At 42.7% G+C, this 18,037-nt stretch overlaps 2 protein-coding genes across 2 annotated transcripts; both read left to right on the top strand.

Annotated features, from left to right (window-relative positions):
• The first annotated feature begins 6,027 nt into the window (after window positions 1–6,027).
• On the top strand, window positions 6,028–13,877 carry LOC139568513 (ADP-ribosylation factor-binding protein GGA3-like). Its single transcript, XM_071390388.1, has 17 exons — window positions 6,028–6,179; window positions 6,804–6,888; window positions 7,137–7,212; window positions 7,306–7,404; window positions 7,518–7,641; window positions 7,745–7,848; window positions 8,242–8,322; window positions 8,511–8,648; window positions 8,879–8,960; window positions 9,082–9,201; window positions 9,443–9,679; window positions 9,905–9,966; window positions 10,111–10,373; window positions 10,616–10,911; window positions 11,052–11,221; window positions 11,824–11,934; window positions 12,270–13,877. Exons 1-17 carry the CDS (start codon window positions 6,140–6,142, stop codon window positions 12,378–12,380), a joined length of 2,199 nt encoding a protein of 732 aa, XP_071246489.1. The 5' UTR covers window positions 6,028–6,139; the 3' UTR covers window positions 12,381–13,877.
• An 85-nt stretch (window positions 13,878–13,962) lies between these two features.
• LOC139568516 (small ubiquitin-related modifier 2-like) lies at window positions 13,963–16,384 on the top strand. Its single transcript, XM_071390390.1, has 4 exons — window positions 13,963–14,165; window positions 14,768–14,899; window positions 15,252–15,323; window positions 15,678–16,384. The coding sequence occupies exons 1-4, from the start codon at window positions 14,145–14,147 to the stop codon at window positions 15,738–15,740; spliced, it is 288 nt and encodes a 95-aa protein (XP_071246491.1). The 5' UTR covers window positions 13,963–14,144; the 3' UTR covers window positions 15,741–16,384.
• The last annotated feature ends 1,653 nt before the right edge of the window (window positions 16,385–18,037 follow it).

Raw genomic sequence — 18,037 nt, 5'->3', positions numbered from 1 at the left:
GTGAGTGTTTTGTTCCAAATACAATGCTTTTAGTTTTAGAAATATTTAGGGCTAAATTATTCCTTGCCACCCACTCTGAAACTACCTGCAGCTCTTTGTTGAGTGTTGCTGTCATTTCAGTTGCTGTAGTAGATGACGTGTATAGTGTTGAGTCATCCGCATACGTAGAAACTCTGGCTTTACTTTAAGTCAGTGGCATGGGGCCTAAACAGCTACCCTGGGGAATTCCTGATTCTAACTGGATTATATTTGATAGGCTTCCATTAAAGAACACCCTCTGTGTTCTGTTAGACAGGTAACTCTTTATCCACAGTATAGCAGGAGGTGTAAAGCCATAACACAAGTTTTCTCAGCAGCAGACTATGATCGATAATGTCAAAAGCTGCACTGAAGTCTAACAAGACAGCCCCCACAATCATTTTATCATCAATTTCTCTCAGCTAATCATCAGTCATTTGTGTAAGTGCTGTGCTAGTTGAGTGTCTTTCCCTATAAGCATGCTGAAATTCTGTTGTCAATTTGTTTACTGTAAAATAGCATTGTTTCTGGTCAAACACAATTTTTTTCCAGAAGTTTACTAAGAGTTGGTAACAGGCTGATTGGTTGGCTATTTGAGCCAGTAAAAGGGGCTTTACTATTCTTGGGTAGTGGAATGACTTTAGCTTCCCTCCAGGCCTGAGGGCACACTCTCTCTAGTAGACTTAAATTGAAGATGTGGCAAATAAGAGTGGCAATATCGTTGGCTATTATCCTCAGTAATAGTCCATCTAGATTGTCAGACCCTGGTGGCTTGTCATTGTTGATAGACAACAATCATTTTTTCACCTCTTCCAAGTGGCCCCATCCCTCTCAAGTTTGCACAGTTCCTAAGTAATTTCAATGCACTTTTATAACTCAAAGAAGTCTTCAACTATAAGGTGCTTTTTTGATCTCTCCTAGTTGTGCCGCTGAGGAACTAGAACAAGCACACTTGTAGTTGTTGTGTTTGGAACACAGCCCTCCATTCCCGCCATCACACAATTGCTGTTGTTTAAGCAATCCAAAAACATACAATTATAAATCGCAATCTGGGTCAGGTGGGCATCATTTGAAAGTCTGTTCTATTGCCAACATGACTAGCTAAGTTATAAAATTCGATCTTACAGTGTTAAACTTTCACCGGGTAATTCATAGAAACAGATCGTAATTTTGGTGCGCATTAAAAAGGAGTCATGCGTGCATTCAGATTTGTGTTCTGCTGCTAATTTTCCTCAATAGACAAACATCGGCTCATTCTGTTTTCGAACAACCCAGGGTATGAAGCCATGTCACCTTGTAACTGTACATCAACCATAGTGATCGTAAACACTAACACTGTATATGACGTGAGTTCGATTACATGGATCCGAGTGTAAAGGGGGTACTCATCTGCATGTCACTCCCATTCTGAACCGGAACATAGGACTATGAATAAAGCCAGCCGCTGTTGAGCCTCAGACATGTCTGTTGTTCATTCCAGGTGGGAGAAGCGTAGAACATATTCCATTGTTGTCACAATCAAGCTACATCCACGACAGCTGGACTGCTATTAATTCACACAAGTCAGTCACTCAAGAAACAAGATAGAATAGCTTTATTAGGCCTTGAACAAAAGTAGTATTTCGATTGAAAGCTGAAGAAACCAGACCAATAATAACAGAGGAAACAACTCTGTGGGTACACGTACTGTATACAACATGCAGAAGAAACATAGAAAGCTGAAGAGACTGTTTCCTTTGACCATCTAAACGTACGAAGTGTCATTTAGTTAGTAAAATGCCACATTTTTTTGTTTATTTTTTGCCTCCCTCACATCATGAGATGATATCTGTCTACTGTATGTATTATATGTAACAAGCAGGAAGAGTGAGGAAGTGCTCATCAACAAATTTGAGTACAGGTGCAGGCTAAAAAAATACTTACATATTCCTGTGTAAAAGTATGACTTTTATGCGACTCCTCATTCATGATTTATTGGTGAGCATAGGCAACATACCGTATGTAAGAAATAGAACCTCTCCAAAGGGAACATGCAGTCCTGCCATAGACAATCATTAAACAGAACTCTACACACCTCCATTCCTCTCTGTCTAGAACACCACATCGCATCAATGTGTTCTCATTATGGCCATTTGCCCCATTACGCAATAGTAGTACGGATGTTTCTAATTCAATCAGAGCTGGTCATCTGAATCTACTACAGCTGGGAAACTCTTGTCAAGTTTTGCTGCTTCTTTTAGGTGGATATTCCTGAATTTCGAGCTGCATCTCATGTCCCACAGGTGCATCTTCATCTCCTTCCACCACGATCCCATCTGGGGAAGCAGCCAGGAAGGGAGATGGTGTGTGCACCACTAGGCCGGAGTTCTTCACCTTGTAACGTGGGCTAAGGGCTTTGTATGCATCCTGCTCTTTACCAAACTCTGTGTGTATGGTTGTGAACTGGATTGGGTTTGTTAGGTTGTCAGCTAACTTTGTGTGCTTCGTTTTCCTCCTGATGACAAGTTTGAAGCTGTTATCTGTTCCATCCTCTCCTAGTGCCACATCATGGTGCTTGCCACTATATTATCACATAGTGGCCACTGCCTTTGACGTTAGATCATATTGGTCAACCTTTGAAAGACGAATTAACGTTAGAGTCCTCGTAAACAAATGGGGCGTCATTTTTGCGGAAAGTGTTACCCATGGTACGTTTAGTTCGATTTAACGTTTGCTACGTTGAGGACCGGTTTGTGCTGAACGACACGTTTCCCTAAAACTTTCTTGTACGGATGTGTTATTATCAGGTTTATCTTGACTGATTTGCGTTATATATTTTTTATTTTGTATAATCAAGCATATGTTTATTTTCTTACATTTTAATCAAGTCTTATAAATGAAGATGTCTTATTTCACTAGAGTAGCCTTTGCCGATTTTGGTTGTTCACAATTTGAATCGGTCATTTTTCTACATTCCGTGAATATTTTATTTTGTAAAACGGTATTGTTAACATTTTGAAACTGAAACCATTAAAGCTTGAATCTTTAGTTAAAACAATAACAAAGCGGCCAACCCACCTCTGTTTTGATAAGAAGCTGAGGGATGGGCCGGGAGAATGTAACCACTCTCAAATTCATAGACAGAGCGATGGATGCAAGGACTGACCATCCATGATATCAACATTATAGTTTTAACCATGTTTTGAGGCTATGCAGTGTGTGTTTACAAACACTGGAGTAAAACAAGTTTATATTCTGGGTACAAGAGATTCTAGCAACAAAACAAAAAAAGTGTCAGGTTACAAATTACTTTGTTGTTTTGTTTATGCCTATCATATAATCATTGTAAAGTTTGTTTCCCATACAGACTAGTAAGTCATGTTTCTCGTAGATGGCTGTAAAATAAAAGTTTACCCCAAATCCTATCTATCACCATTTTATTACAATGAGGGGATTCTATTAAACAAGCACGAGTGTACCGGGCTATGGCCCGTCACGTGACCGGGAGAAGCTGTGAGCGAGGCGCACCCTGTTCTAATCGGACAACAATCTGCAGCGCTCGGTTATATTGTCAAGGCAGCATGATCCATCGTTCAGGAACATGGGATTGCAGATAAAGCGGGGGGAAAAAGGAATCAATTTTGCATGTGAATCCTACGCATTACTCCATGTGCTTCAACTACCTTACTTTTGTTTTGAGCCAACTTTGCCATTGGTCAAAAAGGAACAATCACTTTACAACTGGTGCTAACTATGCCTACTCAGGCGCCCAAACCAGATTAACAGAATACCTTCAATGATTTATCGTCATTCTTTCTACAGCCCAGTGGGTGAAAGCGTGAGAAATTTGGTCCAAAGAAATGTCATTTTGGTGGCAGTCACGTGGTGTCTCCGCAGATCTTTTGTTTCGCCCTCATATACAGTCAATTATATTGTGCACCGGTCTATGGCCGTGACATCAGCAAGCAAAATGAGAAGGGTCTGACTGAAACTCCAGGGAAGAACCGCCCAGGGAAACCAAATCCCTCTCTAGCTTCTCTTTCCATTGGCTCCTGACTACTTCGTTGTTCTGGCACTGGGCGGATTCGATTATGCTAAACCGCGGGGCACCAGGCAAAGGCCCGTTACGTCATCGGGCGAAAGCGGAGAGGGAGGAGTGCAGCCGCCCTTCTCAAATTGAATAGTAATCTGTGCCGCTCTGTCATTTTGTCAACAAGGCAGAATGGTGCATCATCCATTTTTTTAAATAAAATAAATGTTAGAATTTTCTATCTCATTTTCATTGCGAGATTAAACAAACCCCCTCATTGTAGCTAAGCCTAACCCTTTTCCTAACCTACCTAGGTGACTCCTGCTCCATAGCACTCAAATCTGTAGCCATAAAATGCTTTGAAAGGCTGGTCATGGTTCACATCAACACCATCATCTCAGAAACCCTGGACCCACTTCAATTCACATATCCGCCCCAACAGATCCACAGATGGCGCAATCTCTATTGCACTCCACACTGCCCTTTCCCACCTGGACAAAAGGAACACCTATGTGAGACTACAGCTCAGCGTTCAACACCATAGTGCCCTCCAAGCTCATCACTAAGCTAAGGACCCTGGGACTGAACAACTCCCTCTGCAACTGGATCCTGGACCTCCTGACAGGTCGCCCCCAGGTGGTGAGGGTAGGCAACAACACATCTGCCACACTGGCCCTAAACACGGGGGCCCCTCTGGAGTGCGTGCTTAGTCTCTTCTTGTACTCCCTGTTCACCCACAACTGCGTGGCCACGCACGACTCCAACACGATTATTAAGTTTGCCGACGACACGACGGTGGTAGGCCTGATTACAGACGACGACGAGACAGCCTATAGGGAGGTCAGAGACCTGGCAGTGGTGCCAGGACAACAACCTCTCCCTCAACGTAAGCAAGACAAAGAAGCTGATCGTGGGGCTGAGCAAACCCCCATTTACATTGACGAGGCTGTAGGGGAGTGGATCGAGAGCTTCAAGTTCCTTAGTGTCCACTTCGCTAAGGACCTATCATGGTCCAAACACACCAAGACAGTTGTGAAGAGGGCATGACAATGCCTATTCCCCCTCAGGAGGCTGAAAAGATTTGGCATGGGACCTCAGATACTATAAAAGTTCTACAGCTGCACCATCGAGAGCATCCTGACTAGTTGCATTTTCTTACTTACTTTTTTTAAACTGCATTGTTGGTTAAGGGCTCAAAAGTAAGCATTTCACGGTAAGGTCTTCAAATCAAATTTAAAATCAAATTTTATTAGTCACATGCGCCGAATACAACAGATGTAGTAGACCTTACAGTGAAATGCTTACTTACGAGCTCCTAACCAACAGTGCATTTTCAGTTAATTGAGGTAGTATGTACATGTAGGTAGAGTTATTAAAGTGACTATGCATGAATGACAACAGAGAGTGGCAGTGGTGAGGAGGAGGGGGGGGGGGGGGCAATGCAAATAGTCTGGGTAGCCATTTGACTAGATGTTCAGGAGTCTTATGGCTTGGGGGTAGAAGCTGTTTGTATTCAGCGCATGTGACAAATACAATTTTATTCTGCTAATCTGCTAGGTTAATTCACATAACCTGCTTCGTTAGTTCTCCTAACCTGTACGTTAATTATCCTAATCCGCTACCTTAGTTCTATTTACCTGCTACATTAATTCACCTAAACTGCGATGTACATTTTCTAACACGCTACGATAATTATCCTAACCTGCTATGTAGGCTAAACAAACCATCTGTACTGACAAATTACCATAACATTGGCTGCCTCCTGGGCTTGAGCCAGGTGCCCCTTTCAAAACCTCAGCTAAGTGTGCCCCAAACAAAAGTGACATTGTTAAGCACGTGGAGTAATGAGTAGGATTCTGTTTTCACATGCAAAAGTGATTGCTTTCGATAAAAAAACGTTTTATCTGCCTTACCAATGAAAACTCTTTGAAAATTCAAAAATGTTGTAAGGAAAAGAGATGTATGCATCATGATGTAGACAACATAACCGATAGCAGCAGATTACTGTTCGATTTGAGAATGCTCTCCTCTCTTGCCGCTTTTTCCCGTTCACGACCGGTGCCCCGTGGCTCAGCATAATCGAATACGCCCAGTGGTGTATCTGCAGTGAATATGGCGGATGCGGAAGGGGAGTCGCTGGAGTCGTGGCTCAGTGAGTTACATGCTTGAAAATTAAATTATATGTACTTCTTTATGAATCGTTGTAATGTTCAACAATTTGGCCATTCACAACCACCTCACCAGTGCCAGCTAGAATATACATTTTATACAAATGTTAACAATGGCTATGTTCATTTATTTATCGTGTTTTGAGTCAATGTTTGGGGCATGAGAGGTGGCTTTGCAATGAGCTAACGTTAGCTAGCTATTTTGGCAACAACAGTTCATGTTCACAATGCCCACGACCCTTAATTGACTCTTGTTAGGTAGCTAGCTAACTAAGCTTCTATTTGTTTGCTAGTTGTCAAGATTTTGGGAGTTAGTTTGCTAGCTAGATAGCTTAGCAACTACTGTATCTACTGTAGTTGTTTACAAATTAACCTCCAGCTGGCTACACAACTCTGACTAGCTAACTGCCTACCTAGTTACCTAATTTCCTGCAAGGGCTGCCTGCATTCGACTAGATCTTGCAGTGCTTGCGTCAAGACAAATGTGCAGTAATACATGACCTGTTTGGCTTTTATCACATTCAGGTGTCAGCCATGAGCAGTTTTTTATATAAAGGAGCCTATGAAAACTCAGGGATAGATATTCATGTGATCCTTCCCCCTTGCAGACAAGGCCACCAACCCATCCAACAGGCAGGAAGACCTGGAGTACATTATAGGATTCTGTGACCAAATCAATAAGGAATTGGAAGGGTATGGATGCTTTTTCTGTGCTCTTCAAGTAACTTTACTGCAGGTCCCCTGGATCATATTTCAGAAGCTGAACTCATTTCTGCAGTGTTACGGTAGTAATCTCATTGTAATCAATAGGGTTTTCTGAAGATGTAATGGTTTTAACTTTTTATTGTTTAACTGCATAATCTCAAATTAGGCTAATTTGGAACTGTTGAATCCTTGAATTGTTTGAGATTTATTCTGATATTATATCATTTTAATTTCAGCCCACAGATTGCTGTGAGATTGTTAGCCCATAAAATCCAGTCCCCACAAGAATGGGAGGCGATACAGGCTTTGATGGTGCGTAACATCCCACTCCTACATTGTGTATTTGTAATTTATCACAAGGCCTATAATTCTTGGAGCTTTAACATTGACTACTTAATTTTGCAGGTTTTAGAGGCGTGCATGAAGAACTGCGGGAAAAGGTTTCACAACGAAGTTGGGAAATTTAGGTTTCTAAATGAACTCATCAAAGTGGTGTCACCTAAAGTAAGTAGATCATATAAACTGTTTTGTATTGGTCCTTAATCCCATAGTTCTGTATGTAATTTGTGGCTTTGTTAAAATGGAATCCATCCAGATGAACCCTGTTCCTGTTCCAGTATCTAGGTGACAGAGTGTCGGAGGTGGTGAAGAAGAGAGTGGTAGATATGCTCTTCAGCTGGACGCTCTCTTTACCCGATGAGGCTAAGATCAGTGAAGCTTATCAAATGCTGAAGAAACAAGGTAGGATTTCAACATAAAAAAATTACCCTATTTCAGGTTTTCATTGGTTTTTAGCCTATACTGTAAAGTCGCCATGGCACTTCTAACTGTTGCCTTTTTTCAGGTATTGTCACAGTTGACCCTGAGCTTCCTCTGGATAAGACGCTGATGCTGTTGCCCCCATCCCGGCCCAAGAATCCTGTGTTTGAGAACGAGGAGAAGAGCAAGGTGAGATGTTTCCTTCTTATGATGTTTGATGGAAGATCTTTGTATACGGACGCTATGAATTTACTTTGTGAAGAACGTTTTAATTGTGTTATCTTAAAAAATATATATGTTTGAATTCTGTCTTTGGGATGCAAATAGCATAGGCTAGATAGCCATAATCTATGTCATTACAATAACAATTACACTATAAAACCCTCCTGACTGTCTCATCCTTTTTCTCATTGGTCCTGGCGTGTTTGCTTTTCAGAGCTTCAAGTTGATCTATGATCAAAATATGTTTTCTCAAGCCCTGGGATCTGTCACGGGGCTTGGCTGCTGTGACTGGACCCTAATGTGGGAAACAGACTAGAGTACTAGAGACTCTAGACCTATTATTATTCTCTCTCTCTGTAGCGACTGGCCGAGCTTCTGAAGAGCAAAAAGCCTGAGGATCTACAGGAGGCCAACCGCCTCATCAAAAACATGGTCAAAGAGGTTAGCCTACATGCATCATCATACAGACACGCATCCAGTGATCTAGGCAGTAGTTGTGTAAACAGAGCTGCTACACAAACATCATAATGACGTTGATGACGACCATAATGACGACAAGTGATTGAATCCGGCCCTCTGTCAGTCACTGTGTCCCAGTGGGTTTGAGGCAGGTGTGTGCTGTGTTTCAGGATGAGGTGAGGCTGCAGAGAGCGTCGAAGCGCAGCGGCACCCTGGAGGAGGTCAACAACAGTGTTAAACTGCTCAACGAGATGCTCAGCCACTTCAGCGGGGACCAATCAGCGGACGGAGACAAGGAGCTTATCAAAGTTGGTCCACATCTTACTTCACTATCACTATTGTAGACTCTTCCCCCTCAAAAAAATTGAGATAGACACTTTTTATAGACTAACTTTGTGGAAAATAAAATGAAATCGCTTCCAAGACAATGAAAGTTTGCCTGAAAAATCTGTCTTTTGTTGTTAATACACTTTGGAAGCATATATGAAATGTGTTGTCATCACATAATATTATTATTGGTGTTGCTTTTTCATTTCAGGAGCTTTACGGTGACTGTGACAAGTTGAGGGGGACTGTGTTCAAGCTGGCCACAGAGACAGAGGACAATGACAGCAGCTTAGGTAACCAACACCCCCTGAGGCCTGGCATCTTATTGTCCGAAATAGTCAAATCCCTCCCATTGGTCATATTGATTGGTTGGATGAGCCTTCATTGTGACCTTTGATCTCTCGTGACCCCCAGGTGACATATTGCAGGCCAGCGATGACCTGTCCCGCGTCATCAACTCCTATAAGAGGATTGTGGAGGGACAGACTGTCAATGGAGAGATGGAGACACTTGGACCATCAACTACTACACAATGTAAGAACATGAGGGTTCACAGATTTTATTTTCTACCAGGGATTGTCCACCTTTTCCTTTCTCAGGCCCAGGTCTGGGGATTCTTTACAAAAGTATAAGCCCCCCTTCATCTGAGAACACATTGGTGTCTTATTGTATTTATCATCTTGGACTGTTTCACCCTCATCTTGTGAACTTCCCAAATCATGATAGCAGCAACAAATAAGTGAAACTCAATCAATCTCTTTCCTTCCCTGGCCAGGTACCAAAGACAGCAACCAGTCTGAGATCCTGATAGACCTGGCTGGTCTGGACCTCCAGAGCCCCTCACCACCAGAGCATCCTCCTCTAGCCCAGCACCCAGACCTCATCCCAGCCGACCTGCTGTACGGGTCTGCACCCCTCCAGGATCTTCAGGCCTGCCCTGCCATGGAGGACCCCAGCCCCAGCAAACCCTCTGCCGCACTGTCTCTACTGGATGAAGAGTTCCTCTCTCTAGGTACAGCACATCCTGTATCAGCACCTTTATGTCTTGGATCTGATAAGAAAGCATTAGACTTCTGTGTGTCATTGTGATTCATGTTTTTGACATTGAATTCACATAGTAGACTCACCTAATACCCACATATATTGCCAAAGTCTCTCCCTCTTCCGGGAAATGTGGGTTTTCTTGATAGAACAGGAGAATAAATTGACTGATATATGGACTGTTTGTTTGTTTCAGGACTTAATGACCCAGTTCCTGCAAAAGATGACTTGAATAATCTGTGGACGACATTTTTGCAGGTACATTTTCAAGTGTCCTAACCAGTCAATACTTTCAGAAGCATTTATCTGGTAGAAATATTTATCCTTCCTGGAAATATTGATCTTAACAATATTAGCATGACACACATTTTTTAATGTGATGTTAAACCCCTTCTCTTCCAGGCTCCCAACCCAGTTTTGGACCTGTTTGGCAGCGCCCTCCCAGCTACTGTATTCTCTGCAGCTTCTACGACAGCCGCCAGTTTGGACCAGTTAGGAGCTTCTACAACAGAGCCTGTTTCTAAGACAGCCGCCCATGTCAGTTGCCCACAATCCTCAGTGGCGGCCTCCTTTCCCTACCCCAGTGCTGCTGCCCAGGCAGTCTCCGCCTCCCTGAACCACAGTCTGCAAGACCTGGCCATGTTGGATCTGGGCAGCCCCAAGAGGTGCTCATCTCCACTACCAATCATACTTTATGTTCCTGTGAAGGCTAGATGCTAGCTAGCATGTAGCACACCATGTAACTGTGGAGGCTAGAAAGTGGATAACTGAAGTAACATTTAAATGCCACCATCTATAATAACCAATTGGCGTTATTACTTGATCTATTATTTTGAGTGTATGCAGTAGGGATGGGCGGTAGAGAGTACAGTTTTAATGTACATCCATCTGTCATCATCTACTATAGCATGTCTGGTGTGATCAACACCGGCGACCTGTTTGGGATGGGTGAGGCTATGGGTGCCAGTGCCTCCCCGAGAATTGGGATCCCCGCCTCCAGATCCAGCCCTCTTCCTCTGGGCATCCTACCGGCTGCTGCTGCTGCAGCCCCTACCTTGTCCCCTAAGACCCAGGCTGATGACAGCCCCCTTCTCTGCTCCCTGTCCCCCATCCTGATTCTCCCGCTGGGGCAGGCCAGCCCAGCCAAGTTCCCTGAGATCTCCCTAAGTAACGTCCACGTGCCCCTGGAAGCTATCAAGCCAAGTGAGTCCCAGGAAGACCTTAGCCTGATTCAGGGGTTTCTGGGTACTGTAGTTTGGTCAACACAGATGGCTCAGTATAGTGGCTGGAAGTGCAGATACTGAGTATTTTCTTCCTCTGTCTGTCATTCTGTGATGTTTAAGGCAAGCTGTGTCCTGTGACGGCCTATGATAAAGACGGGGTCCGCGTTCTCCTGCACTTTGCCACCGACTGTCCGCCGGGCCGGCCTGACGTGCTGGTGATGGTGGTGTCCATGCTGAACACGGCACCTCTTCTCGTCAGGAACATAGTCCTACAGGCTGCTGTACCCAAGGTAAGGCTGACTTGGACAGTGGACACGCACTGTTACAACCTATTCAAATACACTGTGGTCTGTACTTGCACTGTAGTACAGGGATAATCAACTAGATTCAGCCGTGGGATAATTATTTTTCTTGAGTGGATGGTCGGAGCCAGAAAATAATTACAGATCATTTGTAGACTGCAAAAATATATCATATTCTAAAACCTTGCTTACTTTTGTATATGACCACATATATCTCTATGTGTGGGAATACTTAGCAACAGCTCCCCAACATTAAAATCACTTGGAGCTGATTTCCTGGTGTTTTGAGAGTATTTTATGTCCAACAATGGAGAAAACAAAGTTTGCTTAGAACCTGGGGGGCCAATTAAAACCAACGCTGCCAGTTGGGGAACCCTGCTGTAGTTGAGGAAAATATTTTAGCATACTTGAATCCTCACTCTCCTGACAAGTGAGATGTTCAGTGAGGTACTGCTTCAGGCAGGCAGTGAAGTTCTCAAACTATAATATTTGTGAGTTAATATATATATATATGAACCAAAGCCTGTCTTCAAACTGTCACTGATAACTCCCCCCCCCCCCCCCCCTGTTCATTCCTTCCCCCTTGCCAGTCGATGAAGGTGAGACTACAACCGCCCTCGGGAACTGACCTGGCGCCCTTTAACCCCATCTTTCCCCCCGCCGCCATCACTCAAGTCATGCTGCTGGCCAACCCACTGATGGTGAGAGTCCTCCTACTGTAGTCAATGAAAGTTATTCATCTGATATTTGCATGAGGTGAAAATGTGGTTTTTATAATGTAATAATATATTCCACTTAGTAGACGTTATGGTACAGTGAGTGCATACATTTTGTCTGTGTGATCCCTGCTAAGGTTCAGGATACATTATTCCATCCTTTAGTTGTTACTTGGTCTTTATGATTCCTGACATCAGCTACCCATATCTCATATCACCTGGATCATTTGTGTGCTTTAGTTTGAAATCGAAAGGATGCTACAATGCTAACCAGCAGGCTAAGCTGGCATTCTAACTCTGTGCCTGTGTGTCTCTCGCAGGAGAAGGTCCGGATGAGATACAAGCTGACGTTCACACTGGGAGAGCAGCAGTGCACAGAGACTGGGGAGGTGGACCAGTTCCCCCCAGCTGAGATATGGGGGGCTCTATAGCCCCCCTAACCCCAAAATGGTGCCATGGACAATACAGTAACACATGGTGGGGACAGCTTGAGCTTGAGTCTGTTGACACTACAAAGACTGTATTTGGGGGAGAATCAATGTATTTGTGAATGTTTCATATACTAGTAAGTTATTAAGCGCTATTATCATTGTGCCATTTGTTACATTGTTCTTCTGTTAGGTGTCATGTTAAAACTAAATTCGACTTCAAGCCCAATCTTCTCTGAATGGAATTGTTACAGAATTGCTGCACTTTAGAAATGCCGTACAGACTTACAATGTTTGGTTTTAGAGCAGTCATATATACTTGGAAATGTAACTTTCAACGGTCAATAAGAGCCAGCCTAGCATGTGATAAGAGTGGAAGTTATCACATGATATATATCGGGCAGTTACACAAGACTTACAATGAACTACCAGTAATTGGACAGGGACAATCTCCCGATTGTCACAGTTAATGGAAAAGAAGCCCTAGACTAGTCGCATACGGTATACATGTATCTCTTTTCCGCCTGCCCCCTTTCACTTTATTCCAATACAATACCTCAGTAGAAAATGATGAAGATAAATGACAGTACAGATGGCAAAATGCTGAACACTTGCATAATGTTGTTGAGAAGAACTTTGTGAATATACAATTTAATTATTAGTATTTTTGGGAGCAGAGCGCTATTTTATCTGGTCAGGTGGGATTTTTCTATTTCTACCTATATATTTCTATTAGTGCTATTTTGACATGTTTCAGTTATGGGAGGTGGTGGCCTGCCAAGGTGTGTGACTGTGAATCCTTATTTATTTTTAGGTGCTTGTCATGAAAGTATTGGTTTCCAGAGATGTTGTTAGCGAAGCAAGCTCTGTCTACTGTTTTGAGATCAGTTTACTGCTGAATTCTTCCCTGCATACTGAACTCTTCCCTGCATACTTGACTTTGAATGGCTTGGGAGCAATTTAATATTAGTTTGTAGAAACCTGGGGCTTATCCAGGAGGGTGAAATATCACAGCACTTTCAGATAGACCTGTATTGAGTAGAACGAAGTTGTTTGAATAGGGAAGTTTGTCAGCTCTATACATTACATTTCTATCTGCGACTCTGCGACGTCGTAAACCTTGCATCCCCATCCAAACAGCCCATGGGTGAAGGTGCTTTGCCTGCAGTGGTACAATAGGACATGAATCAGTCACTCAAAATAGGGCTTATGGGTGTCCCTTGCAATGTACTAGTATGTAACAAGAGTGTCTGACTATCTATGTCTGTATTCAGTCTGTCTGCGTTCTGAAGCCATTTTCTGTTATCAGTACCAATGTTACAATGGGAGGACTCTTCCAAACTTCAATATAAATTGTTGCTGTAGGTATTGTCAATTTTAGAGACTGGCAAATTAATTCATGTGTGGTTCTTTAATGAGATTGAACAGAAGTATGTACTGTAAATGTATTTTCAAACAGCTGTTTCACCGCATGAAAATTAAAGTCTTAATTTTAAAGAATTGCCACATTCTGTATGTGGTATGTTCATATGCCTGCCATGGCTGCCCTAACCCACTTGCGCCCATACAGTTTCACACCAACAAGCAACACTGGGCACACACACTGTAGGTGCTCAGAAATGTAACACTGCACACACACTGAGTGCTCAGAAATGTATCGCCTGGAAAAAGCGCAGCACAGACAGCTCTCCAAACTGGCGCCGATGGAAGTCGCGCTCCTGCCGAAGCGTTGTGGAGAAAGCGCACAGTCGCTGAAGTGTAGCAGCCATGGCAGACGAAAAACCCAAGGTGAGCAATGAAACGTATTTTATTCGCAATATTGAGTGAAGATGTATTTTCGTTATGTTGGTCTGTATGATATTCTGAAAAGGTTTGAGGTTTAGAGCAGCTAATTTACTAAACCGGTTGATTTACTAGGAAATATTTCAGAATCGGTCTGGACCGCTAGGCTAACTACTAGCGTGTAGCTAGCTAGCGAATAATATCAGTAATGTGCCTTTTGTGATTTATTCACGTTGTCAGTCAATATAAGCAGTTTAATTTTCTAATTTAAATGTAATATTCATATTGTTCATATTCATGTGTTTTCTTGTCATGATGCAACCTAGATGACTAGCTAGCTAACGTCGAGGGCCCGTGCCCGAATAACAGTAAGGCAGCTAGCTAGCTAGATACAGTAGTTAGCATGCTAACATGATCAATTAGCTTGTTGTAAACATTGCATTGTTATGAATCGGGAGTATTCCGTGCAGACCATTGCACTTCACAATAATGTCTCTATCCAATATCATCCGTGATTTGAAAGTTAGTTTTGATGTGAATGATAGTTTAGTTACTAGAGAATGATCCAAATATCCACTCCCTTCTCTAATCATGGAATCTGTTTTAAGGAAGGAGTAAAGACGGAGAACAATGACCACATCAACTTGAAGGTGGCAGGACAAGACGGCTCAGTGGTGCAGTTCAAGATCAAAAGGCACACACCTCTCAGCAAACTCATGAAGGCATATTGCGAAAGACAGGTAAGGCAACATCAGCATCCATTGACTGACAAACATGCATGTGTAGCACATGGGGATGTGTGAAACTTACTCCTCAGCCTGAAGTATCCCCACTTGCGCTAGCGACTAGCTAGCTTTTCGCGTGGCGCTGACTGGTAAGACGCTTCAGGAGGGCGGTCACGTGTGTTACAAGGCAGAGGTCCGGAGTTCAAGCAAGGTATGAGCCAAATCGGGAGGATGTTGTACTCACCAAGCAAGCAACATGTACACATGCATCCAGACTGAGGGCTTTATTGCAATGCACAAGTTCCCTTGATTGAAGTATTGTGTATTTGAAGTTAATAGTTAAGTGTCTTGTGATGCCTTTTCACAGGGCCTGACGATTAGGCAAATCCGGTTCCGGTTCGATGGTCAACCAATCAACGAGACAGACACACCAGCACAAGTAAGTTGGTGGATAAGGTTTGTTATTGTTCCTCATATCATATGGTTGAGTTGACTGTTCATTGGCAAACGGTTTTATCCTGTGCCGGGGGCTGCCTCAAGGACCACATATTTCCCTGGAGGCAGAGGTTCAATCCCTGTTCCTCCACTTACTTTCTCTCCTGTAATCCTCTCATCTGGCTCCCCTTTAACATTCTGATCTGAACCTGTCAATAAAACTTCAAAATACCCCCCAAAAATATTTTTAAAAACATGTTTTATTCTGCCCATTGAAGCTGGTTTACTCTGGTAGAAAAATGCTTATAAATTGATATGATGCTATAACTGATCTTGACTATGACTTTTGTTTTTTCAGTTGGAAATGGAAGATGAAGACACAATTGATGTGTTCCAGCAGCAAACGGGAGGTTTTCACTAGGATCCTATGTTCCCCACCAACACCCCTACCTCCCCTAATAATGTATTTTCTGAAACTCTGCTTTTGAATACCAATTCGACCTCTAACTCCTATCCCTTGGCACTTCATGCAGATCTGAAAAGATTGGACCAATATGGTAATATCTGACTTTCTGTGTTATAGCCATATTGGATACTTCCAATCCTTTCAGGTCTACAGGAGTAGGAGTTTTGTCAATTTGGGATTCATCATACCTAGTTCTACAAGTGTCAATACCATTCACTCTGATTTTCACAAAATGCACATAACATACTGTTGTATATTATATCATCCTTGCATTTATTCTGTACATAAACAACTGAGTGAGGATACCTATTGTCAGATCCTGTTTCATGTGCTGAACTAATCCAGCAATCAAAGCCTACAATTCTGGACAATGTCTTTTGGAAGGTGTGTGGAAGTTCTTTACATCTAAATCATCCGTTTTGACGATTGCTGGTCAGACTTTTCTGTTTTTGTTTTCAGAGATGGATTCTTGATCTTCATTTTTTTTTATACTTATGTTGTAGAAGTTGTTTGCGATGCAACTTGTATTGATGTTCTCCAATAAGCCTGCATTTAAATTGACTCATCTGTTATTGTTGAAATAAATGTAATCTTTTTTATATTTGTCTCTGTCATAGATATATACAGTGCCTTCGGAAAGTTCAGACCCCTTAACTTTTCCCACATTGTTAGGTTACAGCCTTATTTCTAATATGTATAAAATTATTCCCCCCCCCTCAATCTACACACAATAACCCATAATGACAAAGAAAAAAGTTACGTTTTTGCAAATTTATAAAAAATAACCGGATTACATTTACATAAGTATTCAGACTCTTTACATGGTACTTTGTTGAAGAACCTTCAGCAGCAATTACAGCCTCGAGTCTTCTTGGGTATGACGCTATTTGGGGAGTTTCTGGCATTTTTCTCTGTAGATCCTCCTAAGCTCTGTCAGGTTGGATGGGGAGCGTTGCTGCACAGCTATCTTCAGGTCTCTCCAGAGATGTTCAAGTCCGGGCTTTGGCTGGGCCACTTAAGGACATTCAGAGACTTGTCCTGAAGCCACTTCTGCGTTGGCTTGGCTGTGTGCTTAGGGTTTTCCTGTTGGAAGGTGAACCTTCGCCCCAGTCTGCAGTCCTGAGCAGGTTCTCTCTCTGCACTTTGCGCCGTTCATCTTTGCCTCAATCCTGACTAGTCTCCCAGTCCCTGCCTCTGAAATACCATCACCACAGCATGATGCTGCCACCACCATGCTTCCCTGTAGGGATAGTGCCAGGTTTCCTCCAGACATGACGCATGCATTCAGGCTAAAGAGTTCATTCTTCGTTTCATCTGACCAGATAATCATTTTTCTCATGGTCAGAGTCTTCAGGTGCCTTTTGGCAAACTCCAAGCGGGCTCTCATGTGCCTTTTACTGAGGAGTGGCTTCTGTCTGGCCACTCTACAATAAAGGCCTGATTGGTGGAGTGCTGCAGAGATGGTTGTCCTGGAACGTTCTCCCATCTCCACAGAGGTACTCTAGAGCTCTATCAGAGTAACTATTGGATTCTTGGTCACCTCCCTGACCAAGGCCCTTCTCTACCTATTGCTCAGTTTGGCCAGGCAACCAGCTCTAGGAAGAGTCTTGGTGGTTCCAATCTTTTTCCATTTAAGAATGATGGAAGCCACAGTGTTCTTGGGGACATCCAATGCTGCAGAAATACTTTGGTACCCTTCCCCAGATCCGTGCCTCGATGTAATTCTGTCTCGGAGCTCTACAGACAATTCCTTCGACCTCATGGCTTGGCTTTTGGTCTGACATGCACTGTCAACTGTGGGACCATATATAGACAGGTGTGTGCCTTCCCAACTCAAACAATCAATTGAAATTACCACAGGTGTACTCCAATCAAGTTGTAGAAACAGCTCAAGGATGTTCAATGGAAACAGGATGCACCTGAGCTCAATTTAGAGTCTCATAGTTAAGGGTCTGAATATTTATGTAAATAAGGATTTCCTGTTTTTACTTTTTAATAAATGTGCAAAAATGTCTTAACCTGATTTTGTTTGTCATTATGGGGTATTGTGAGTAAATTGCTGTAGAAATTGTTTTATTTAATACATTTTAGAATGAGGCTGTAACGAAACAAAATGTGGAAAAAGTCAAGGGGTCTGAATACTTTCCGAAGGCACTGTAGATTTATCCTGCCATGTACTCTTGATGATGGGCAGCTGATGTCTCAATACATTTTGTTAGGAAAAGTGCCATTTTATTGATATGCCTGTGTGT

The sequence above is a fragment of the Salvelinus alpinus genome, chromosome 2 (assembly GCF_045679555.1).
Source record: "Salvelinus alpinus chromosome 2, SLU_Salpinus.1, whole genome shotgun sequence".
Lineage (NCBI taxonomy): Eukaryota > Metazoa > Chordata > Actinopteri > Salmoniformes > Salmonidae > Salvelinus > Salvelinus alpinus.
Note: the sequence above shows the minus strand (reverse complement) of the source record. Positions and strands in the feature narration are given on the sequence as shown.